This window comes from Rhinichthys klamathensis, unplaced genomic scaffold (assembly GCF_029890125.1).
Source record: "Rhinichthys klamathensis goyatoka isolate OS25496 unplaced genomic scaffold, OSU_Roscu_1.1 h1tg000004l_1, whole genome shotgun sequence".
NCBI classification, from domain to species: domain Eukaryota; kingdom Metazoa; phylum Chordata; class Actinopteri; order Cypriniformes; family Leuciscidae; genus Rhinichthys; species Rhinichthys klamathensis.
Genome location: NW_026606557.1, coordinates 5,241,088 through 5,266,740, shown reverse-complemented (window position 1 = coordinate 5,266,740; position 25,653 = coordinate 5,241,088). Strand labels below are relative to the sequence as shown.

Below are 25,653 nucleotides of genomic sequence, written 5' to 3'. Positions count from 1 at the left end.
TTCACATTAAACTTTTCACTAACAATAACAAAAATGTTAGATTTTTTAAGCTTTATGAGAATTTAAGGTAACACTTAAGTTTAGTTGCTTATTAGCATGCATATTACTAGGATATTGGCTGTTTATTAGTACTTATAAAGCACATATTAATGCCTTATTCTGCATGACCATATTCTACATCCTTAATCCTACCCAATACCTAAATTTAACAACTACCTTACTAACCAATAATAAGCTGTAAGTAGGAGTTTATTAAGGCAAAAGTCGTAGTTAATAGTGAGATGTATCTAAAGTGTGGCCGAATTTAATGGCCCTTAGTTTGACAAGCCTTTTCACTTGCAAAATCTATCCATTTCATGCCTTTAAAAAGGGTTTTGTTTGCCAAACCTCCTGAAGTAAAAAGAGACATCTGCATTCCTGTGGACTATAGGACAGGCGCCTCTACACGGTGGTTTACGGTAATTCATCCCATGATCCTTTACTGCCAAACGCTATGCTTTGTTTCTATCTTCATAAATAGTAAAGGTAACATACCGCCATTGTTTGATTGAGGTATAACTCAACATCTGTAGTAAAACATTCATTGAGCTATCGGGTCGTAGGACGGGTATTTATTTTTTAAAGTTCCCCGTAAACAATGGACATCATGAATACCACTGAGTACCAAAAACAGTTAACATCCATAATGGAAACGTTGGCGAAAACAGCTGTTGTGGAATTAAGCAAACTTTTCGAGGAAAATTCGACTTTCCTGCGACTAGAGATCACGCGATTTACAAGCGAAAATGAATCTCTGAAAAAAAAATGTCATTTTCTGGAAAGTGAACTTCAATCTGCTCGGAAAACCGCTGGAAAGATGAAAGGGACAAAAGCTCCGGGACTTACAGGTAATATTTAAGATGTTTCCTTTTTTTCTGATGCACAAATCTGTAGATATATTGATGTTAAATGCAAGAGGGTGTGTTGATAACCTAAACACTGGAGGTTCAAATATCCACGTTGTGTCCCTGTCTCTATACCCGCCTAATAATGAATGTCCACATGTTCAACAGACACTGGACATCGCCCTGCCATTGACAATGTCTTCGGTAAGGATTGGTGCATGAACCTCTGGAGACACGAGGAGTCAAAGCTTGGGGAGCAGGAGGACGACACACACCTGGAGCCTGCAGTCATCATAGGAGAGGTTGGTCTCATGCTCTCATGCTGCTGTGTGATGAAGTATATGGAGATCAAACCAAATGTCAGCTAGTTCCCTTTTTTACTTTCAACCCTTTAGCCAGTAAATTTGCTGGAAGAAGAGCCTGACATGATTATGATCAAGGAGGAGGCATTTGAAGATTGCTCTTCAGAAAGAATTGAGGAAGACCAAGAAGATAATCAAAGTGTGAAAGGTATGCCGTGAGAGAACTTTTAGTCTTGTGTATTTATTTGGTCATCACCTCTTCTGATGTACAATAGTTATTACATCACAGCTGACCTCATACACACACAACTCTGTCCCTCAAAGAAACTGAAAGAAACTTGCACTGATTTATATTAAAATATGTCAGTGCCATTGTTTTATCTAATGATGCATACCAGTAATGTTTTTTTTTCTAAGGCATGTTTATAAAAGCTTCTTAAATATCCTAATCCTGGCTTAATCTAAGCCCTGTTTGTGAAACCAGTCCTATGTGTTTTAAATGATTTATTACCATGTAAAGCAGGGGTCCCTGCTCCTGCCGACCGACTGTCCTCCTGCACAGTTCATCTCCAACCCTAATAAAACACACCTGAAACAATTAAGGTCTTCAGGATCACTTGAAAATTAAAGGCAGGTGTGTTTGATTTAGGGTTGGAGATGAACTGTGCAGGACAGTCGGTCGGCAGGAGCAGGATTGGGCACCCCTGACGTAAAGGGTTAATAGATAGTTAATGACTGTACCATCATGAAACCCTACTTTTGTAGTCTGCAAAAGTTGTGGCTACATATATGGAAAGATAATACTGAAATCCTGTTTACAACTGGTATTAAGATGCTTTTTGGCTGATTACAAGTGGACGACGCTAAATACAGGTGTAAACGGGCCGGGGTCTAATACTTTTTGAGCTTGTCCACTTTTGACCACTTTCAGAAGTAGTCGAAAATGCATTTGACCGGATTGCTTTTGCAGTGTAAACGCTCATGTGGTCGAATGAGTTCAAACAGCCACAAAAGAGTGTCTACTCTCCGCCTAGTACTGACCGAATGCGTTAACATTATGGGAAGCGCACCAACCAGACGGATTTAAACTTTGTTGACTGAAGACACAAGTTTGGTTTAAAGACGAAAAACGTATCAAGCACAATGTTTTCTGACCATTCCTGATTTCTAAAGCCCGACTGGCTCTTTTTGGGCCGATTCGAGATGTTTAAGTGAGAGAGAGAACTCTGATTGGCTGTTCAGCTTAGTGAATCAGATTCAGCAGGATTGAAATTCAAAACCGATAGGACGCGCTGCTTTGTTTATTGTTTGTGCATCTGCAGCGTCGGTTTCCCTTTATAAATGACGAATAGATCTGCAGAAATAGACAAATAGTTGTCTCATTTACACGCAGGCGCAGAACACGCATGCTAGTTGACAGTCGGCTGTAGTCCTCTCTGTGTGTTCAAGTGCAGCTTTTTTGGTTTAAGCTTAGTCCTCACAGATGCAATGCTCTTTTTAACCCCCTACAGGCGCAATCCAAGAGGAAATCAAAAGAATTCTCCCAGAGTTGGACAGTAACAAAGTTCATAATGTGGTCAATCATCTGTCATTTGTGGTGGGTGTGGAGAAGTCCGAGGACCTTTCCTTAGTAGAGGTGTCAGATCTTCAGGACCTTCTGGAGCCAATACAATGCCGAAAACTAGTCAAAACTTTCAGACAAAGAGGTAAGAAACAAAACACACCTGAACAAGCTAATCGAGGTCTTCAGGATCACTAGACAATCACAGTTAGTTTGATCAGGGTTTGAGCTAAACTCTGCAGGGTAGTGGCCCTCCTCGACCGGATTTGAGGAACCCTGGATTAGGGTGTTTGCACAGCGTTCACTATTGCCACTTTTGCATGAAAGAGTCTGCCAACCTCTCTCAGAACTAACCAGTGTGGTCACTGAATTGAGAGACTGACAACACTTGTAAAATAGCGGTAAATTACCATTTAGAAATCATGTGTGGACAGGATCTTTTCAAAAATACTGGTAAATCAGTTCTGGCAATTTTCCAGTATGAGAAGTTGTAACTTTGCCAGTAAATCAGTTTGATACCAGTAAATTAAACACTGCTATGTGTGAACAAATGTAAACATGTGGTAGATGGACGTGTGACAGTTGTGCTGCGTCTCGCGCTTTAATAGCAAAAACACGTTCTGCGCTATCATCCCCTTACGCCTGTCACTCAGAAGTAAAAACAAAATGTTGTCAAATTGGATGCTTCTCATCCTGGTGGATAAAGAAAACGGCGCTGTGTTCAATGGTAATTTCCGATGACTGACATGACATCACAGCTTAACCGTATTAATTTGAGAAAGGGACTGTTGACCTACAGATGTGGCCTTAAAAAAACACACTTTCCCACCCCATGGTTCTTCACAACAAGAACTGTCAAAATCCTGTTTTTTATGTTGTTGTTTTTTAGAGAAAAGCTTACATTTGGTCATCTAACCTACCTTCAAATTCAGCTAATGGGTTTAAAGTGGGGTTGCAGGTATTTCTTGGGGGTGCATCTCTTATGTCTTTGTCACAGAATTGGGGAATTTAATACTAGGTGGAAGCAGGTGTTATGCATTATATATTATATGTGTTCTTGGTAGCAAGTTAAGACCACCGTATCAACCAATGCGCTAAAACAAGTGTTTAAAAACTTTGCTGGTTTGAAATGTAAAGCACATCCGGTGTGGCTTAATACAGATACTAAAATACACCCCAAATACAGTATATCAATGTCAATGTAGGCACAAGTGTGACATTTCAAGCAGAATTAAAGGGTTAGTTCACCCAAAAATAAAAATTCTGTCAGTAATTACTCACCCTCATGTTGTTCCAACCCCGTAAGACCTTTGTTCATCTTCGGAACACAAATTTAGATATTTTTGATGAAATCTGAGAGCTGGATCACTCCTCCATAAGCTTCTTAAGGGATCGAAACTGACCGGGCCAAAAGTTATGAAAGACATCGTTAAAATAGTCCGAGTGACTACAGTGGCTCAATCTTAAGTTTATCAAGCGACGAGAATACTTTTTGTGCGCAAAAAAACAAACAAAAATAACGACTTTATTCAACTATTCATTTCCTTCTCTGTGGGCGGTGAGATTTCACGTAGTGATATTGCGCAAAGCTTCTGTGTTGCACGTCACACGCAGGCTCACTATTGGCCGACGCTGGTCATGTGTGTGATGCGTGACGTACAACCTAGAAGTTTACGTAGTTTCACTATGTGAAATATCACGGCCCACAGAGAAGGAAATGAATAGTTGAATAAAGTCGTTATTTTTGTTTGTTTTTTTGCGCACAAAAAGTTTTCTCGTCGCTTGATAAACTTAAGATTGAGCCATTGTAGTCACTCGGACTATTTTAACATAACTTTTGGGCCGGCCAGTTTCGATCCCTTAAGAAGCCTATGGAGGAGTGATCAGCAGCTCTCAGATTTAATCAAAAATATCTTAGGGTGCTTTCACACCTGGATCGATTGGAGACGTTGTTCCGAAACAATGGGGTGTTTCCCTTTTGGCCCGGTCCGTTTGGTCATATGTGAACATAACAATCGTACTCTGAATCGGAACAAAACAACCAAGCCGAGACCGCCTAGAAGAGGTGGTCTCGGCTCGATTCCATACGAACCCTGGAGCGGTTCGTTTGTAGTGAGAACACAACCGACCCACGAACCGGAACAAATCAACTTTTGGCAAGGTGGTCTCGTACCTTTATTTACTGCTGTCGGAGTTTATTCGCCTTTGCGTGGCACTGCTCGAAGGACCGTTCATAACCCCTCTCTTTCGTTTTATAGCTGATCTTCTTGTACACTTCTGTGTTCTTGTGTGTAGTGTCCAACATCCGGGAGATGTGTTCTTCCGACCAAATATGAGGCATTTCACCTCTTCGTAGCACCAAGTCAACCCGCGATTCATTTTGTGTTAGGCTACTGTTGTCATGGCGATGTCCCACAATGGAATGCGCGACCTGCACGCATGAGGTAGTGACGTAATGGCGTAAGGAAAGCCCTGGAAGGGTGCGCGATTTGGACCGCTTTACAACAGTGTGGTGTGAACAGAGTGACTATTAAATTGATTCGGAACAAAGTATTCTGTTTCGGATCTGTTCCGGAACAAAACAAATCGATCCAGGTGTGAAAGCAACCTTAATTTGTGTTCCGAAGATGAACGAAAGTCTTACGGGGTTGGAACAACATGAGGGTGAGTAATTACTGACAGAATTTTTATTTTTGGGTGAACTAACCCTTTAAGTTATTTGGTATAACTTTATTTTGATGGTCCCTTTTACTCATTCTGTTGACGTTGCAGCTGCAGGTCTACTAACGCTCATTAGAGTGTTAGTAGAGTAATAATAGAGTGGTAGCTTTATGGTTAGAATAAGTTGACATGTAGTTGCAACGTTACTTAGAGTCAACAGAATGTGTAAAAGGGACCATCAAAATAAAGTTTTACCAAATAGGCTAACTTAATTCTGCTTGAAATGTCACATTTGTGCCTAAATTGACATTGATACTGTATTTGGGGTGTATTTTAGTATCTGTATTAAGCCACACCGGATGTGCTTAATTGTGCTTGAGATGTCACATTTGTAAACCTACATTGACATTGATATATACTGTATTTGTGGTGCGTTTTGGTGTGATTGAATATTTTTTCATGATTTATGTCAATTTTATTGGTCAACCAACACGCAGCAACATGTAGTGTGTGATGTACGCACTCACAAAGTCAGATACTCTCCCCTTGAAATCTGATACAAGTGGTCAGAATAGACTCATTTGATGGGATCACTTATACTTTTTTAATTAAAAATTGTTTTGTTTTTTTAAACTACCTTGGTAATAGCCATGGGAATGTAAGTGCATTTTATGGCCATTCATTTGGTTGTCTGTATTTAGAACAATATAAGCTGTATGTTTTTTCAGGTGTCGTGTCTGCGGACTCCTCACCTTCAATGGCCTGCGCTTTCAGTCGGCAATCGTTCAAGAAAATTAAATCCAGTCCTGATCACGCTTCTTCAGCAGATTTACCAGCACAGACAGACCAAACTCACAGCTATCTAGCCAAGATTTCCACATCTGATCAGACATCCATGTTTTCAACATCAACGGTTTCACCTCCGCCTACCATTTCACCCCAATGTTCTTCAGTGATGTTTCCATTCGATTTGAAACTGACAGAAACTCCAAACACTTCAAGCTCCGAGCATCATGTTTTTCGGTCTATTCATCAGGGGGTGATTCTACCTGATGTGTGTTTAAATCCAGTTTCCATGAAAAAGGAGGAAAAGCTGTACCTAGAATCAGCTGGAAAGGACAGGAGACCGAGGCCAGAACGCTTTGCTGTGCTTCTGTTTAAAACCCTGGTACCACATGAAGTTTACAGGGGCTGGTCAGGTGCTGTCAACTATGACGGCTCCAGGGGGAAAAATGCGCTACCTAACAACCTGCGGAAAGCAATATCAGAAATAGTTTGCCGGAAATTTCCCAACCCTACACCCCGCGACTGGAAGATGATAAGGGATCGGCTTAATGAACTTCTCCGTACTAAACGACTCGCTTTCCCCCTTTTTTAAAGCCTTTGCTCTGTACCTCAAACTTGGTAGGCTACAGAAATATCTGCAGAATTCACTAGGTTAGCAAACTTGCTAATACTTAGCAAACTGATGATATGTTAACCCGCTGTCATGCCTACAAAGCTATAAGTAAATAAAAATATATTTTATAAATAGTATTACATTTGTGGTCTTACTGTATGCCTTATGTCCTAGAGTTTTGGTGTAATAGATTGGTGCAGGTATGACGTCACTTTGTTGGCCAATCGGCAGTTAGCATCACACTGGTTCCCTTGACAAAAACCCAATTGGATTTTCCCATGGGCTTTTGGATTATCACAAAAAAACGAACTCTGTGATCAACAAAAGGTTATGATACTTATTACTTTTTTTTTTTTTTTTTGGTTGTAAATTCACTGTTAACACTGTAAACATGTTTTATCAGTGGTTGTTACCATTCATATGACCAAATTTGGAAAACATTGTCAAATCTGATGAATTTGAATCTTTTGTTAATGTTCAGTTCAGTAAATGACTTCTATTAAGGAAATTAAAAATATTTTTTTGGGTTGGAGCAATGAAAAAATAAAACAAATGCAAATGTATACATCTTTTCCCCAATTTTCTGATTGTGCTATTGCCACATTTATGGTTGTAATACAGCCAATGAAATAATTCTAACTAAAGTATTAACTGACAGTGCCGTTTGTGAAAAATGTGGTATCCCATGTGTTTAAATAACGGATTTGTCAATGTTGAGGAGAACTAACTAAATGTAGGAATGATACTGTCAATGGAAATTTGGTATTTTGGTTGTATTTGGTATAATTTTACCTTAAACCGTCATGCTTATTTAAATTGTTTATTCATTCAAAACCCCTAATTGTTTTTGTGCCAGGAAAAAACTGTGATTTGAATTAGAAATTCTATAATTGGATATTTTTTTATTTTACAATATATTTCCCAACACTGACTGAGACATACGCTGCATCCGAAATCGTATACTGGCTGATTAGGTACTTCTTCGCGACCGTTAAAATACTACTACATGCTACTCTTTTGGCGTACTGTTTTCCGCATACGATTTCGGACACAGCACTTCTGTCCTCTAACGTGACTACCCTCTGTTGATATGGTCTCTTATTGCAGTGAATCTGGACAGGATCTGTTTCAATTTCACATGTTTTTAAAAGGCCACATCTGTATTCTCTTGAAAGCTTGTATAGAATTATCCTAAATAACTCGCATTTCATGGTATTATAGACTACGCAAATTTATTCAGATTAAGAAAAGGCATAAAAACACAGATATGCATAGGTCTGTAATCTGGGTCTGTATAAGAAGTGTTTGTGTTTGAACTGTTTTTGAGGATGGCACACTTGGCATTGCTCAAGGGTATTAATGCGTGTGCTCTCAGGTGTTAGTATGTCTTTAGAGAGCATTATATGTTCGCTGTAAAGGAAAGGTTGTGTGGAGAGCCTTTAAGAGGAGATGGTTTGGGTGTGTTTTATGCTAATTATTAACCTTGGGCACACGCTTGCTCATTTAGTTTCTCCTGTGGTATAAATGCGAATAATCCACACAACTGTTGGGTGAATGAGACCCAGTACAGTATAGCAAAGTTTTACTGATAAATATGATGGTTGAGAGGCCTCTGAAGAAGGTACTTTGTTAACTCTTCAATCTATTTCAATTTCTCTGTATCTCTTTCCATGATTTTTTTTTTTTTTTTTTTTACCAAGAATCCATTGGACAAGTGGATGGAACACCAAACGAGATGACTCTCACTCCATTGTCATCAAACGAGTCCCTTCTTGAACAGCCCTTCATTCCTCACTATCCTATTAAGTCCAACTGGATCAGAAGTTTCCAGGTTCCTTGGGGCCGCATGTCAGCAGCTCTCGTTCAGGCAACGTCCACTGGAGAGAGGGCTCGACCAGGACCAAGAAGGGAATTTGTTCGGATTGTCGTGGCAGCCATGCAAGCCCACTGTCCAAACCCTAACTTGGCCGCCTGTGGAGAAGTGGCACGAAGCATCGTGACTACATACCCCCTGACATTTGGAGACATTTCTGAGGAAGGAGAGCAACTAGGAAATGGCTTCAGTTGCCTACAAAGACAACTAAAAACTAGGGTAGAACATGTGAACAGAGACGTTTTGGAACACCGGATCCGTCGACCTAGAAGGCCATCGGCGAAGAGAGCTGGACAACAGGACAGCTACTCTGGGAAAAAAGTCCGATGTAAAGTGGACAGTTACGGATGCATTAATTGGCAGCCTACCTCCGTCCCAGAAGGAGAGACTTCAGATTCGCTTGAAATGAAGAGGAAGGTTGCGGCAGAGATTTTTCAGTCTGCAGGCCCAAGGGCTTCCGAGTTGCCCAACGTGGACGACTTAATGCAGCAGACTTATGTTTACCAGCGCCACATGATCAACTCATGCCCCCCTCCTACCATCAGTGAGATAGAGGGGCATTGGCCGTTCCTGTTCACCGAAAGAGGCCTCTGCAGGCACTTCAAAACCCTGACTGGGATTGACATCAGAAGCCGCTTTAGCGAAACCCTTGTCGTTAAAGCCAAGAGAATATTGAACTACTTCACTAGTCAGAGACTGAAGTGGAATGAAGAAGTCCAGAGTATCCTAAGTGAGATCGACGAAGACGCCAATGCAGGAAACAGTAACAGGACTGCCATATCAGCCATCCTGTTAATGATGAAATACTTTAAGGAAAAGGACAACTCTGTGTTCATCTTAGCAGATGTCAGTAACTATGAAGTGTTAATAGTTCAACTAAAGTTTTGAGGGGGGTTTGACTAAAGCTGAGTGTTAAGGTGTTCTCGGTTTTTGTTTTGTTTTCAAGGAAACTGCTACCAAGATGTCCATCGAAAATGAAATGAGCTTACCGGCAACGCCCCGGCTCATCATGCTTGGTAAGACATCGCTACGCTAAACTCGATAGTTTGTACTTGGATATAAATATATTTACAGGGATTCTTTATTTTTCAGGTGACACATTGCTGACTTCGTCCAAGTGGTTCATCAGTATTGAGGGCAGAGTAACACATTCTATAGACAACCAGCTGGACTTTGCAGCGGCATTGTCGGTGTTCTTTGGGTGCTTCTATGTTTTTAATATCGAGTACCAGGAGTCAGCCAGTGCCACCCTAGAGCTCATTCAGAGGTGAGGTTTGAGGACATTTGTACACGTTTTTATTTTATTTTGGTATTTTACTTATGTTTCTTTTAGATCAGAAATACTTCCAATTATGGAAGTAAAATGGGTTGCGAATGCAGTTTCATGATGGCTAACTACTAAGCTTATTGCTTTGTGTTAATAAATTATACATCATTCACCAGACACTCTATTATACTGTGACACTGGCAACACTAAGAGAAACTGACTTGCAGTGCATGGTAATATAATCATTTAATAGGATTAAGCCCTATTCGGACGGGACTAGTTTTCCAAGCATAGTTTATAATTATTTCTCTTTGCGTCTGTGATTTCATGTACCGATTCGGATGGCACTTACATCTGTGTTTATTACAGAGGTGGGAGTGTGTTTTCTAGACATGGGTGTTACAAAAGGTCATTTGCTGTGCTTGCATGCATTACATATATGTTTTTAATGAATTACTTATTGGTATAACTTTGATTTATTATTAACTTTATTCAAATATATTTCATACAAGTGGCTCTTTATAATAAACCCACATAAGTGAGCAGAGAAATCTAGACAAGTATCTTACCCGACACTGATATTAAAATGTCTTCGCAGTTTCCGAGATTTGGCTCTATTTATTAATTTTATAATTTGATTTGTTTTCTTGGGACACCATACATGTTGAAATTACATGAAAGCATAAGTAAGATTGGTGCACAAATGGTAGTTCTCGTTGGTCAAAAAACACACAATGGGAAGCGTTAGTATGATACAATATCGATGCGGAAATCACAGACATTCGCACGGGATTAGATTTCCCAGAGGACCGTTGAGTTTGCCGAAAAACAGGTAATTTTTACTTAGGTTGTGTGAGAAAAACACAGACTTGGCAGATTCGGACGGGATTAAAATCGCAAACTACATCTGTGAAACGCCCCTCTGGAAAACTAGTCCCGTCCGAATAGGGCTTTCGATAAACAAGGTCCCTGTTTTGGGTATCCTGCAACTTTTGTAAAATAACAAACCTCTTAAAACCCTTTAAACAGTGTTTCAGTTACTGACATAGTTGTAGCCCTTGTGAAATTGATGTATCTGCTTTTCTTCAGGTTCTTTGTAAGGATTAATCCGGAGGGGACTAAATGTACCTCAAAATCAGGTACAAGTCGAAGGACAGGTTCAGCTGTCCAAAGGAAACCCCAAAGCTTCAATACCCGTGTGGCTACATTTATGCAGAGGCTTTCAGAATTTGAGTGGAAAAAGACAAATTAAGTAAGTGTGAGCAGTTTTTAAAAGTTGATCAAGAAAAAAATATATTTATGGAATTCAGATTTGTCCGATGTTATTACAAGTGTGATTAAGGGTAGATATGAGGTTTTTTTTTAACACTGACATTTTTTTTAAATCCTTTTCAGCATTGTCTTCATCCTGGCCCTGCACTGACTACAACTACCACAACTAGTTACTTCTTGTATGATAATTTAAACTCTAACTTCTTTTTTACTTCGTTACTTGTACAATTACATTTCAATGTTGCTGGAATGTTTGTATTATAAATATTTTATTACGTTCATTCAAGTCTTTCATGCAACAAAAAAACGTATCAACTGATGTGTTTTTCTAGGGAATAATATAATTGCTGTGATACTATAATGTTATAGTACTTTTCTCACTTTATTTAATAGTAGATTACAGCATTGGCTCTACTGTGTATTGTTTACTGTAAATATGTTATTGAAACCATAACAATAATTACTGTCATTAATTACAGTAACTTGATGGTAAAAACTGAAAAGTCTTAACAGTGTACCTTTGGATGACCAAGTGCAATTAAATTTACAGAGACGGTTTGTAAATAAAACTATGGAAGATGATGAGAAAAAAAATAAACCTATGGAAGATGTTCTGCACATGGACCCAGTAAAACAGTGCCTAATTTTAAATCTGTATTCCTAGTAATGTGAAACATCCACCATAAAACATTTGTGTTCCATAAAATGTTGTAAAAGCTATGGGCTTATTATTTGCTTTACACAGACGAGAAATTGGGATAGATAGAAAGAAGTGACTGACTGAGATCAAATCTAGGAACCAGAATACAAGAGAGTCGGGTGGGCTCGTTTGACGTGAACCAGGAAGCAATCAGAACACCCCAGCAACGCCCTGGCTACCATTCACAATTCATAGTGGGATCAAGGGTGAATGCTTCTTCAGAGTGCGCCTGCAACAACATTTTACCATCTTTGGTAAAATTCCACCTACAGCAATCTAACCGCACAGGGATTGAATAGCAACAATTGTCAAGGTAACGTTACTAGTACTGGCAAACCCGTTTTGGAGGCGGCCAACCAGAAGGTTACAGTTGTGCGCGCTCTACACGGTGGTATACGGTAATTCATCACGTGACCCTGTTCTGCAAGATGCTAGATATGCTATAATTCTATCCTCAGAAATATTGAATCATACAGGGCCATTGCTTGCTGAGAAATAAAAGTAGCTCTACATAAAGGCTATAGCGGTGGCTGTCAGATCGAAGGACGGGTGTTTATAATAAACATCACTGATAAATGGTCCAGTAAACGATGGAAATCATGAATACTGCCGATTTGCAGACGCAGATAACATCCATAATGGAAATGTTGGCGAAAACAGCTGTTGTTGAAATAGGCAAACTTTTCGAGGAAAATTCTTTGTTGCTGCGATTAGAGATTTCACGATGTACAAACGAAAATGAATCTCTGAAAAAGAAATGTCATTTTCTGGAGAGCGAACTTCAGTCTGCTCGGAAACCCGCTGGAAAGATGAAGGGGACAGAAGCTCCATTCAGCCATCCGGGACTTCGAGGTGATTTACTTATGCACGATACATGACTCTGTGATTTTGCATCCCAAACATGGACATATAACGTACATCTGATTTCTAGGCTGATTCAAAGCCTGCAGTGGGCGTTCCCTATACCGCGATTGTGCCCTTGAACAATAGATGAGCCTTAGGGTACGTTTAAATGACAACAATGTACTAAAAACAGGAAGTTTTTCCTTTGCTTTGTTCGCGTACAGAGGACAGCGTTATCAAAACGATCCCCGATCACACGGATCCACGAGACCGATTAAAAACGCTGTATTATTCGTGTCACTTTTTAAAGAATCAATATGCGCCGATAGACTGAACACGTGATACGCATGCGCATGGCGTCACCGTTTCACAAAGTCACATTTTTGTAGTTTACCCAGAGACCATAATAGTATTATTTTAAGAACTTGCCCTTTGAAATCCGTTTTCAAAAGTTTGCGTTTTCACGCCCCCAAAACGCCGTTGTAGTGTAAATGAATGGCTTATAAACGCTTAAACAGTTTTCAGTTAAATAGTTGAAAACGGTGTGTGTAAACGTTCCCGTTATCGTCTTCAAAACTACAAAAACGTAATGTTTTTCTTTACAAAGTGACATGCCACTACTTGCATGAATAATACAGCATTTTCAGTCGTTTAGGCTCATTTTGAAAACGTTGTTGTCTGTACGCGAAAAACGCAAAGGAAAAAAAACACTTAGTACATCGTTGTTGTGTAAATGTGCAGATATTCTTTATTAAAACACTTTCTGGTTTCTCTATTTTGTTGTGCGTTTATTTTGTTATTGAGAGAAAAGTGTGCAGCACACATTTAAATATTCTTCTAATCGCCGCCCTCAGCAGTGTGGGTGACGTTGGATGTTCGCTAACAGTATACCGCTGCTCATGTATTTCGAAATTCGATTTACCTCTAAGTGAAGAACGAAAAAGAACTTCGGCACGAGTATATCGGGGCCTTTAGTCAATTCTCCGATTTCAGTGAGCAGAATCTTTTGACTCCATTCACCAAAATGATTAATTCTCACTCTTTCTTCTGGGTACATCGTTACGGCAGTAGATGGCGACAAATGACCTACTTCGAACAGAGTCAGGGAATTATTCACTCAACGGTTTCGCTGAAAATGTTTTTTTTCATTACAAGGCTGAATCCATTTACTCATTCCTTAGCTTTTTATTCATACTATTTGTTTCAGCTTAAAAGACACAACAATTCCAGGTTGTTTTTATATTGTCCATTATTAATTTGAATATCGCCCATATTAACCCTACAATTACCCTAAAAACCCTCAAGTCTTTAACTTTATTATTTATTTGTAGTGTCTAGTCATTGAGTAGTGTCATTCAGCAAAGTTGATATTGACTTTGCATTTTATTGCACCAGTGGATTTCTTGCTTTGGTAATCAGAGGCTGCTTACACATGTGACTTGACCAGAAAAACAATGCATTTCCTACAGAGTCTGGACGTCGCGCCGGAGTTGACAATGTCTTCGGTAAGGAATGGTGCATGAACCTCTGGAGACACCAGGAGTCAAATGTTGGTGAGCAGGAGGACGACACACACCTGGACTCTTCAACCATGACAGAAGAGGTTGGTCTCACGTACTGCCTTAGATGTACATGATGCAATGTCAGAATACACTTAACTACTTCTCTTGTTAATTTCCATCTTTTAGCCAGTAAGTTTGCTGGATGATGAACCAGATATGATCATGATCAAGGAGGAGACATTTGACGATTGCTCTAGGAAAAGTAAACGTGAGGCAGACCAAAGGAGCGGTTTGAGAGGTTTGTGGAGAAAGAACTTGAGAACAGCTGCTATTATTAACTCTTATTATATTCAGATGTTCATGTGTCGTTTATTGAATTGCAGGTCCAGCAATGACCAGTGATGAGAGCTGTGTTGCCCAGAGCTCTGAGGATTTTATTACATACACCGTACCTTCAGATGAGCAAGTCCAATCGAACGTGCAACAGCCGCAAGCCGAAGAACAAGCTCTTGAAGGAACGATTTCGACACATGGGGACTGTACAGCAGAGCAAAATTTCCACAGTACACACAACCACACAAATATTTCAGAAGAGAAAAGGTTCGAGTGTGTATTCTGTCGAAGAAACTTCAACAAGTTAACCTACCTGAAAGCACACATGCGAACACACTCCGGAGAAAAACCTTTTGTCTGTACAGTTTGTGGTAAAAGATTCGCTCAAAAAACGTACCTCAGAATACACCAGCGCACTCATTCTGGCGAGAGGCCGTACGCGTGCATGGAGTGTGGAAAGAGTTTCGCTCAAAAGAGTTCTCTAAACGTTCACCTCCGAAGCCACACCGGAGAAAAGCCGTATAGCTGCTCAGAGTGTGGGAAAAGCTATGCGTACAAACAGGGTTTCAATACACACCAGTGCTTTGGTTAGACTAAACTGAATGATATCTGTATCTGCCATATGAAACATTAACGAATTGGAAATATGTCCAATGTTTGTCCACGAAAATGTAGGTCCTTTAACATTGTTTGGAATCGTGTTATACAGAAGCATCTAGATGTGTGTATTGTTAAAAAAAAAAGAAATGAACAAATAAACTTGACTTAAAACGAGTGAAATCATGCAAAATACTTTTTTATTCGTACTCCAGCATGGATGGAAATACACATAGTAATGGTTGTTTGATTAGACGTGCAATCTAGCCTTGAACAATCAACTCAAACTTGTACAAGCATTGCACATAGTACATACTACTGACATCACACAGTTTCCAATCAGTAAAGATAAAGTATTGTTACTGGTTTCTATACACTAAAGCCCCTAAACTGACATACATTATGATCATATTTTAAAGAAGCCTAAAGTCCTAAACAGGGATGCTTACCTCTGGTCATCTTTAATCTGGGCTATACACTACCGGTCAAAAGTTTGGAATAATACAGATTTTTAAAATGTTTTTAGTCTCTTTTCTCACCAAGGCTGCAATTTATTTGATCAAAAATAATTTGATCAAAAAAATATCATTATCACTAATATAAAATAAATGCAGCCTTGGTAAGCATGAGAGACTTAAAGGGATAGTTCACTGTGAAATTAATTTTTGATATGTTTTAGCTTACCTCAAGGGCATCCGAGATGTAGGTGTCTGTGTCCACAGTAGTTTCAATTTTGATATTTTTAGGTCAAACCGTTCTTGTCTGTCAGTCATATAATGCAGGTCTATGGTCACCACCTCAAAGAGCATGCACAAATTAAACATGATTTAATGACTCGTAAATGTAAGTACACATTGATGGCCTAAGACACGAAACGAGCAGTTTGTGTGAGAAAACGAACAGTATTTATATAGTTTTTACCTCTTGTAACCACAGCCACGTCCAAGTGATCTGAGGGCGCGGGCGCTTCGGTCTGTGCGTTACAAGAGGTAAAAACGATATAAATACTGTTCGTTTTCTCACACAAACTGCTCGTTTCGTGTCTTAGGCCATCAATGTGTACTTACATTTACGAGTCATTAAATCATGTTTAATTTGGACTTCTCTGTGCATGCTCTTTGAGGTGGTGACCATAGACCTGCATTATATGACTGACAGACAAGAACGGTTTGACCTAAAAATATCAAAATTGAAAATACTGCGGAAACAAAGACACCTACATCTTGGATGCCCTTGAGGTAAGCTAAAACATATCAAAACTTAATTTCAAAGTGAACTATCCCTTTAAAAGATGAAAAAAGTCTTTATTTATTCCAAACTTTTGTCCGGCAAGTAACACAACAACGTTACCACACAGCCATACCTGACTATATATTTCTTCTACAACCTACAGCAATACAGACAATCTTGTTAAGGTGGCGCTGCAACCTCACACTTCCAGAGTTCATATTCTTCCCAAACTTAGATTTCACACTGCTACTGCGATCTCAAATTGAGGAAAAGAGTGCTACATAAAGCTATATTTTATACCACGGTAACTTTTCCTTGGGTTCTTCCTCACCGGTTTAGCTGTTTGGTCATGGACAGAGAGGTGTTGTTGTAGGGTGACTTTCTGTGTGAAACCCTTTCCGCAGGTTACACAAGTAAAAGGTCTTTCTCCTCTGTGGATGCGTTCGTGATTACTTAGGCAGACTTTCTGGGTGAAACTCCTCCCGCAGGTGACGCAGCTAAAAGGTCTTTCTCCTCTGTGGATGCGTTCATGGGTTTGTAAATTTCCCTTCTGGGAGAACCCTTTTCCACAAAAACTGCATTTATAGGGCCTTTCCCCTGTGTGAACTACATAGTGAACCATGAGATTGGTGTTCGAATGAAAACATCTCCCGCAGACCTCACAACGAAACTTTTCATTTTGTTTCAGCTTTGCGAACCGATGTTTTCTGAGACGGTTTCTGGCAGCATTTTGGCGAACAAACACCCTACCGCCGTCAAAGCAACTGAAGTTGTTTGGCGGTTTCTGTACCTTAAATCTCTTTTCGCAGTGTTCTGTAGTGGTTGCGGCATCCATGCATATTTCCTGTGCTTCTCCGTCCTCCCTGGATTGGGAGGGAAACTGGTCATTGTGCTCTACTGAAAACCTGTTGAGGAAACAGTGACCATCAACATCCAATGGATCGTCTATTGGTGCTATTAATTGGTCGACAGTGTCATCAATAGCAGTTCTTGTAGAGTGTTTGGCAGTCGAATCGGAGGACGTGTTTTGTTTTTCCGATATCCCAGAAAATTCACCAGACACAAAGTGGTCATTGAAATTTTTGGAGGCTGCTGAGGGCTCATATGCAGAAGATGGCAGCTGTCCTCTTGAAATATGGGGCGTTTTCCCTGTTGGAGTATTGAAAATAGTTCAAATCAAATCATTCTGTGCAACATAAAACAAAATAATTACACCTGACTGACGATATGTTTACACGACAACAATGTACAAAATACAGAAACGTTTTTCCTTCGCATTTTTCACACAGTCACGGATCCGCGAAAAACGGCTAAAAACATTGTATTATGCTGCCAGGCCAGTAGTTGGCGATGTCACTTTGTAAAGAAACTAGGGCTGTCAAAATTAACTCATGCGATTATTATGTTTTCACAAATTCGAAGTTTTGTAGTTTACACGGAGATGATAATGGTATAAATTTTCAAAAACTTGCACTTTCAATCCTGTTTTCAGGCTCCAAAAACACCATTGTCGTGTAAATGAACTGCCAAAACGCATAAAAAGTTCAGGTTTTTGTTGAAAACATTGTCATGTAAATGGCCCCTAATTAAAGATCTGTAAAAATCTAGAACATTACCTGTACAACTGGGATAAGCGTCCACTTCAAAACTCTCCTCTTTGATTAAGACCAGTTTGGAGGGGTCTTTTTCTTCGTGCTGTTAAAATAAGCAGATCATGTAAACCAACATTTTGTTTTTCCATTTTATTTACGCAGGATTAATTTGCGTTTTATTTGCCCACCAAAAAAAAAAAAGAAATCGCCCAAGTCTGTGTTTCTGTCATTTACAGTTCAAATCATTCAGAATTAGCATTTTGATAGAGGATTGCAATGCGTACAAGATGCCAGTGTCATATTTAGCACAACCTTGAAAATGTGCAAAACAAAGCTATTGAAATCAAGTTCATGGGTCCATAAAAAATTAAATAGTACAGTATTTACAAATTGAATTGTAATTTCTATATTCATCGCACCATATCAACTATGAAACAAAACTCAAATTGGGCAGATGGTGCAATAGGATTGAGCTCATTCTCTATTGTACCATGTCAAGTTCATGGGACCATAGAAATGGTTAAAGTAACATTTTGATTACATTATGTATTATGCAGTGTCATGTGTAATGCACCCTTTTGAAAGTGACAGAAACCGCTTTAAAACAGTCTTGTTCTTGCATTTTCAACTTTATTTTACAACTTCCCTTTCTTTCCAAACTTTAAGAGCATGTCAGCCTCGTAACTGTTGGCTTTTGAAACAAGTTTCATTTTTGGGAACCTAAATTAAACGAACCTTATAAGGCGAAACGGGGTACAGGTCAACATCGATCGCCAGCTCATCTTCTCTGGACTCCTTCCTCCGATCCCACAAACTGGAACACCACTCCTTTCCAAATATCCCTTTGATGGAGGGCTCTGGTCCTATCAGGAGTAAAATATGCATTATAATCATAGTAGTGCACATCAAAACAACTGTTTTAAGCAGAGGTTATATTTACCATCTTCTGTTTGAACACAAATGGAGCGATATGTTTTGGAGCCAGAGCGCGCTCCCTTTGTGATGCGCGTGCTTTCGCTTTGCCTTTCGCTCCCAAGACAGAACATTTCGTCTTTAAGTACTGTGTTTTCACTCATGACCCGAGACAGTTCTTGTCGTAAAAACGCAAAATCGCTGTCTACAATTTTGCATATTTCTTCTATTGCCGTTTTAGTCGTTATCTCCATTATGGAGCTTAGTTGCAAACGAAACGATAGAGATTTTGACATTTTAATAGTCGCGATTTTTTTGTTAGCAATGCGAGGAAAAAACTGGCTAAATAAACGTAAGGTTAGTCACCGAAAAAAACAATTTCATTATGTGTGCAACTGTGAAAACCCCCCGGATATAAAGTGTAAGCATGGAGACCTCGGCTTTTATCTTGCCTCAAAGTATCGTTAGCTTCCGGTTTATGTGGAGGAGTTCCCTGTGTTGGAAAGAGGGAATCACCAGAATCACCTAACAGACTTTCCCTGCATTTCGTGGCGGAGCCAGGATTTTTTTCATAGGGGTGGCCAGGCAAGGGCCAGCAACCAGTCTGGACTGCGCGTCTGAAAAGTCTCACGTTTTTTGTGGTCTTAAAGAGACGGTTCTGCGTTTTAAAAAATTGTCAATAAAAAAAAGAGACAGAAACAGCAGTTGTGAGAGGGGTGGCCAAGCTTAGACCAAGGGTGTCCACGGCCACCCCCTAGCTCCGCCAGTGTCTTATACTGCCTAGGAGCCATTATCTCTATATAGCTCTGATCTGCCCTAAACAGTTTCCGACATAAGCTTAATGTGTCCCAAATCATAGAATGCTGACATGAGCTTTCGAAATACACCCTGATGATGGACTATTTCCACTTTTTGGAAATGCAGATGCTTTTTTTTCTGCTAACATTGCCCACAATTCTGGCAATACGGAGGAATTTGTAGCATTTCGCTCGAGAACTACAAACATGGCAGGAGACACATTTTTAGTTTATCATCACAAAAGATACAACATATTAATAATGCAGCATTATGACCACTGGGTGTCAATATAATGCAGTAATGTAAGGATTTTAAAACCCTGCACATTCTGCAGACATGGCTTAGATTAAGCCAGGATTAGGCCTTAGTTCAATTTAATATTTAAATAGCTTTTATAAAAAAAAGTCCTTAGCCTACTGGTGTGCATCTTGAGACAAAACAATGGCACTGACATGTTTTAATGCAAGGTTGATTTCAGTTAAAACAGCTCAATAATGCATTTTAGTCTTTAGGCTATTCAAAACCGGCAGCCCTGAATGAGGAGGGTATAGAGAGAGATTTCGGACACAGCCCTTGTTTTGATGGTTCTGATGAGTCTCCAGGCCCCCACAGCAGGGATGGGCAACTTCGGTCCTGGAGGGCCACTTTCCTACAGAGTTTAGCTCCAACCCTAATCAAAAACACTTGAACAAGCTAATCAATGTCAATCAGCTCCCTGGCTCCCGAATCGTTATATCGTTATATCACATATGCAAATTCGGGCACTGGTAAAGATAGCAAGGACCCTAGCTCACTACACATGACAACAGGCTTATTGTCAACAACGTCACTACTGTATTTTTAATGTTATTTAAAGTACATTATCATAAATAATTAGATTTTTACTAATACCTGCAACATTCATTTTTTTAAAGGAAATTACTTAGAATGTAGGCTAGATTGTGTTAAGTACCAGTCTAACGAAGTGTTTATGTTGAAATATAATTTAATAACGTTTTATTTATCAAAACATATCGCGTGTCATTATGTGTACTAGTGAGTTGGCGCGATATATGCACTTCAGAACTACCGTTAAAGGTTATAGTTATAGTTCACCCAAAAATAAAAATTCTGTCATCATTTACTCACCCTCGTGTCGTTCCATCTCGACTTCTGTTCATCTTCGGAACACAAATGAAGATATTTTAATGAAATCTGAGAGCTTTTTGTTCCTCCGTTGACCAATGAGGTTTATTCTTGTGTCACGCAGCACGTTTGAGCTTCAGCAAGAACTAACTATTGTAGTAATTCAATATTTGCTTAGTTATCACTAAAGCTCACTCTATTTTGATGTAGATCATTAAACTATTACACTGCCTCAGTAGTCTGTCTGAAATCAGAAAATTGTTCTCAAATGATGCCTACAAAATCATTGCCTGAAAACTAAAAACTGTAAAACTTTTTTTTTCTCCGTTTTGGTCATTCATTTTCACGACAACGGCATGTAAATGAACTTTTCAAACTTTTGAAAACAGGTTAAAAAGTGCAAGTTTTTAAAAACAATACAGTAATCTTCTCCGTGTAAACTACAAAAACGTGAATTTATGAAAACGGTGATGTTATGCGCATGAGTATTACGTGTTCAGTCTATGGCTCGTAGTGTTTCTTTAGAGTGGCATCGCCAACTACTGGCCTGGCAGCAGAATGCAGCGTTTGTATTCGTTTTCGCAGATCCGTGTGAACGGGGGGAACGTTTTGACAATGGTGTCGTCTGGACGCGAAAAATGCGAAGGAAAAATGTTCCTGTTTTTAGTATATCATTGTCGTGTAAACGTACCCTTATTTAAATACCCTTTTGTGTCTGAAAGGGAAACTTTTGCTGCATATGCAATAAGGTAGTTTTTTAATGCCAAAAAAGGGGTTTGTGGTCTCTTTAGTCCATGGGCCAGACCAGATATTGGTACCATCTGGGTGGGCAAAACCTTACCTATACTAAATTGTTTATGGGGTTAATCGAAGTTAATTATAATATGATAACCTTTTCACAGGCCCAGCTTTTTATACTTTTTTATAATTAGTAATTTTCCAACTTTTATGTATTAGAATTATTTTTGAAAAATACACAAACGTCCAATACCGTAATAACAGTGATCTAATATTAATCCCAAGCAAACTAAAATATTTTGTAAATATTAATAGGCATAATAAAGTCGATATCTTTGAATTCACACTTATATTTTTTTGTTTTGAGATGTAAAAAATATAAAAGAAAAGAAAAATAACACATGTATTCTCAACTCTACACTGTCTACTATTGGAAAGTCATAAAATGTTCGGACGATTTGTTCTTAATTTTTGTATAATATATTTGAATAAGAAACGTTGAATTTAAGGTAGAGATTAACACATATGCCCAGAAACCCCATTTTATTTCCAAAATCTGTGTTTATCTTGGTCACAATCTTCATTGCTATTATATTGCCGTTTTCCAACCACAAAATAAACACACAGCTCCGATGTCAATCTAAAAGATTAACTACCGGGCAGCTCACAGTCATTCGGCAAACAGTCGCGGACATTGGATCCATGTTACATTGTGTGTATTTTAGCTTTGTGCACAAACTTGCACACCGACAGGCCTTCACCAACACTCACATATTTTGTGATGCTATGTTCAGTTGTTTCTTCCAGTGGATGCAGTTCAGCAACACGTAAGTCCACGCAGACAGTAGGAGGAACAAAGGGCTTCAGGCTCAAGCCCGGAGCTGTCTCGAAGTACTACCTGACAGCAGAGTACCGCAGCGCATTCCTAAGAAAGCTGAGGGAGATGGTCGGTCGGGGTGATTCTCAGCTGAATCATCCAGACCTACAGCCGCCCAGGATCAGAAGAGATGAGGCAGATGTCCAGTCCATCGTTGATCTCTTGCTGGCAGAAATTGAATCTAGTCAGTCCAGAACAAGAAGAGTTTGTCAAGTCTGTCAACTGCAACTGTAGCCCCACCTGATGTGGCAAATGACCTACTTGAGGCCAAGAAGATTGGAAAAGAGGCTTACCAAAAAAAAAACAAGAGTGAAACTTTTCTACGACACGATGACCAAGAAAAAGATGAAAACATTCTCAGAGATCAAGAAGAAGCAACACAGCCAGGAGCAAGCCAAACAGGTAGTCTTGAAGGCCGACAGAAATCTCTTTGGTCACATGATCTTGGTGGCACAGAGCCGACAACTACACATGAGTGACGTCTTGGCTCATCCTCTGGGACATCTGCCTTGGGCCCTAGCTAATGGGGATGGGTCTCTATGCAAGACCAATAAGGCAGCTTTGGCCAGAGAGTTGGAGAAGAGCGTTTCCCCAGCTGAGGAAATCCCAGAGCCATCAACAACCGTCATTGACGGAATGAGCCTGTTACAGAAACTGAAGGGCCAAGACAAGACCTTTGCGCAGTTGGCTGTCTCAGCTCTGGACAAGGTGCTGCACGAAGGGGGGAAGAGCCAGCGTATAGATGTTGTCTTTGATGTGTACAAGGACATGTCAATCAAAGATGCTGAGAGGCACAGACACAGAAATTAATTTCAAGAACATTGTGTCAGGCCACAAGATCAAGCAGTGGAGGAGACTACTCTCCAGTGCTACCAACAAGACAAGCCTGATCGCCTACTTGGTTGAAGAATGGAAAGAGCCCAAACACAGAGAGAAGCTCCAAGACAAGACTCTGTACCTCACATGTGGTGAAGACTGCTTCAAGCTGGATAAAGAGCACTGGGAAGAGGCAACAGAGCTCAAATCATCACAGGAGGAAGCGGATACGAGCATGCTTTTGTATGCTCTTCAAGCAGCAGAGTCAGGCTACAAAGCGGTGATCATCATGGCTGACGACACAGATGTTCTGGTTCTAGGTGTGGCCTTCAGCAGAGACATCCCATGCCCACTGTTCCAGAAGAGCGGCACCCAGAACAGAATGAGGTACATTGACATTGACCAGCTGTGCCAGTCTCTCGGCAGCAGTTCGGCAGATGCCCTGCTCGGCATTGCATGCCTTCACTGGCTGCAACACTGTTAGTGCATTTGCGGGACGTGGCAAAGTGGGTGCCCTGAAACAGATGAAATCACAGGATGATTGCCGAGAAGCCTTCCTGGAGCTTGGTCGGTCATGGGCTGTGTCTGATGAGCTGTTCGAGAAGCTGCAGGGAACCACCTGTAAGATGTATGTGCCATCAACCAGCACTGCAGAGATCAACGCTCTTCGCTACCAACTATTCTGTGTCAGGCGTGGAGAGGGTGAATCCAGACAGCTTCCTCCATGCGAAGATTTGCTCCTCATGCATGCCATCCAAGCCAACTACCAGGCTGCTAACTGGAGGCGGTCTCTACAAGCCATGCCGGCTGTGCCAAGTCCCGAGGAGCATGGGTGGAACACAGATGAAGACGGGCAGCTGAAAATCCAGTGGATGCGAGGCGCCCCATCACCTGATGCCGTCCTGCAGCTACTATCCTGCAAGCTACATGATTGCACGTGCCTCGCCAACAGCCTGAGGTGCACCAACCCGTGCAAGCTGCAAACTTGTACTAATCAACCTTGTGAGGAGGAGACCGAAGACGATGATGACTAGTACTTTTAATTGAAATTTTGTGATGATTTTGTAATGACTGTTGTTTTCACCATACATTAAACATTGTGGTTGTTCTAATCTTTGACAGGCTCATCAATCATCGTCTCAATGCTCTTTCATGATATTGTGGTATTGCGGTTTTACATGCTAATACTCCCAAATTTAGCCATTTTTAACCATATATTTTGGAATTATTGCCTTAATCTCATTATTTCACTAATTTGGAACCTACTTTATTTCTTGACGAATGAACCACTTGATGAATTATCAACTGGATGAACCAGATTATTTCCATGGAAGGTACTTTTGCCATTTTTTCCGCTGACAGGGGTCAGTCACTTCAAGTCGTCATAACCACTACTAAGCTGCCAGTTGGCAAGGGTTATCATGTCAAAACATTATCTAGGGGTGCATAGGATGTAAAAAATCGCAACTAGAATTTGGCCACCCAGATTGTACCAATACGTGAAATTTTGGGTCTTGGTCCAAGGACTACTTAGTGAACCTGGCCCTAAAGGTGTGTTCACATTAGAATTTCAACAAAATTTAAAGGGCAAAAAAAGGTCTATTGTACTACAGCATTTTTTTTTTCCACAAGTACCTAGAAAGATGGCAAGGAAATGGGAAGAGGTTTTCAATGTCCCAGTGCCTCTCATGTTGGTGCGTTTTTTACAAATCTGGCTTTTCACAGTTCTGGGAGACACACAAAACTCTTGAGAGTTTTGTGTGTCTCCCAGAACTGTGAAAAGCCAAATTGGCTGTCCTCTATTTATCTGCAGCTCTTCAATGAATATACGAGTAGCATGGCAAGATTGATTGTCTTCTGCATTATCAGAATTCATACAGATATGCTCATCTTCTCTACAACGGGTACACAAATTGAGCTCATGACTCAGCATGATGATGTTTAATATATTGTCCATCAAAATGTTGCTCTGAGGACTACAACAAATGTGCTCCCAAAGCACATCATAATCAAAATTATTAATAACAACAACAAATGCTGTCTTTACATCAGATATCAATATACAAACAGCTTCTGCATGTCACGTGTTTTCAATATAGCGATCGTGGTAACTCTTCCTTTTACTGTACAGTACTTACGTGTACTTACAGTGTACTTACCTAGAAAGTACTGGCTAATATAAGGTAAGTACATGGGTTAGGGGTAGGTTTAGGGGTAGGTTCAGGGTTAGTACCTAGTTATTACCCAGTAATTATAATTACTATAATAAGTACATAGTAAGTACATGGGTAACAGGACTGTAAAAGGAAGCGTTACCGCGATCGTTCACATACAGATGTCAAGTCTAAAGGTCAAGTGTCTGGAGAATGAG

At 40.0% G+C, this 25,653-nt stretch overlaps 3 protein-coding genes across 4 annotated transcripts; 2 read left to right on the top strand and 1 right to left on the bottom strand.

The window, feature by feature from the left end:
• The first annotated feature begins 462 nt into the window (after nucleotides 1-462).
• zgc:113210 (uncharacterized protein LOC541387 homolog) lies at nucleotides 463-11,837 on the top strand. 2 transcript variants are annotated; one of them, XM_056252233.1, is made up of 9 exons: nucleotides 463-887; nucleotides 1,053-1,186; nucleotides 1,280-1,394; nucleotides 2,698-2,892; nucleotides 8,508-9,526; nucleotides 9,627-9,696; nucleotides 9,773-9,947; nucleotides 11,037-11,199; nucleotides 11,343-11,837. In XM_056252233.1, the coding sequence occupies exons 1-8, from the start codon at nucleotides 638-640 to the stop codon at nucleotides 11,197-11,199; spliced, it is 2,121 nt and encodes a 706-aa protein (XP_056108208.1). In that variant the 5' UTR covers nucleotides 463-637; the 3' UTR covers nucleotides 11,343-11,837. The 2 variants fall into 2 exon arrangements, with proteins under 2 accessions (XP_056108208.1, XP_056108216.1); XM_056252241.1 differs by having other exon boundaries at nucleotides 11,037-11,205.
• A 478-nt stretch (nucleotides 11,838-12,315) lies between these two features.
• Nucleotides 12,316-15,343, top strand: si:dkey-210j14.3 (zinc finger protein 235). Its single transcript, XM_056252530.1, has 4 exons — nucleotides 12,316-12,771; nucleotides 14,232-14,365; nucleotides 14,451-14,562; nucleotides 14,648-15,343. Exons 1-4 carry the CDS (start codon nucleotides 12,510-12,512, stop codon nucleotides 15,187-15,189), a joined length of 1,050 nt encoding a protein of 349 aa, XP_056108505.1. The 5' UTR covers nucleotides 12,316-12,509; the 3' UTR covers nucleotides 15,190-15,343.
• A 1,356-nt stretch (nucleotides 15,344-16,699) lies between these two features.
• Nucleotides 16,700-19,275, bottom strand: LOC130086227 (zinc finger protein 235). The gene is made up of 4 exons (XM_056252442.1): nucleotides 18,957-19,275; nucleotides 18,752-18,879; nucleotides 18,041-18,119; nucleotides 16,700-17,573 (listed from the first exon to the last, which is right to left on the bottom strand). The coding sequence occupies exons 1-4, from the start codon at nucleotides 19,222-19,224 to the stop codon at nucleotides 16,702-16,704; spliced, it is 1,347 nt and encodes a 448-aa protein (XP_056108417.1). The 5' UTR covers nucleotides 19,225-19,275; the 3' UTR covers nucleotides 16,700-16,701.
• Nucleotides 19,276-25,653: the final 6,378 nt, after the last annotated feature.

Excerpts from the sequence above, each read along its gene's own strand:
- si:dkey-210j14.3 (XM_056252530.1), top strand. The coding sequence starts at position 12,510 with ATGGAAATCATGAATACTGCCGATTTGCAGACGCAGATAACATCCATA. Across the intron at positions 14,366-14,450 it reads CTTCAACCATGACAGAAGAG|CCAGTAAGTTTGCTGGATGA; the intron begins GTTGGTCTCACG and ends TCCATCTTTTAG. Across the intron at positions 14,563-14,647 it reads CCAAAGGAGCGGTTTGAGAG|GTCCAGCAATGACCAGTGAT; the intron begins GTTTGTGGAGAA and ends ATTGAATTGCAG.
- LOC130086227 (XM_056252442.1), bottom strand. The coding sequence starts at position 19,224 with ATGTCAAAATCTCTATCGTTTCGTTTGCAACTAAGCTCCATAATGGAG. Across the intron at positions 18,120-18,751 it reads ACCCCGTTTCGCCTTATAAG|CACGAAGAAAAAGACCCCTC; the intron begins GTTCGTTTAATT and ends TTATTTTAACAG. Across the intron at positions 17,574-18,040 it reads CGCTTATCCCAGTTGTACAG|GGAAAACGCCCCATATTTCA; the intron begins GTAATGTTCTAG and ends ATACTCCAACAG.
- zgc:113210 (XM_056252233.1), top strand. The coding sequence starts at position 638 with ATGGACATCATGAATACCACTGAGTACCAAAAACAGTTAACATCCATA. Across the intron at positions 9,527-9,626 it reads CTGTGTTCATCTTAGCAGAT|GAAACTGCTACCAAGATGTC; the intron begins GTCAGTAACTAT and ends TTTGTTTTCAAG. Across the intron at positions 9,948-11,036 it reads ACCCTAGAGCTCATTCAGAG|GTTCTTTGTAAGGATTAATC; the intron begins GTGAGGTTTGAG and ends GCTTTTCTTCAG.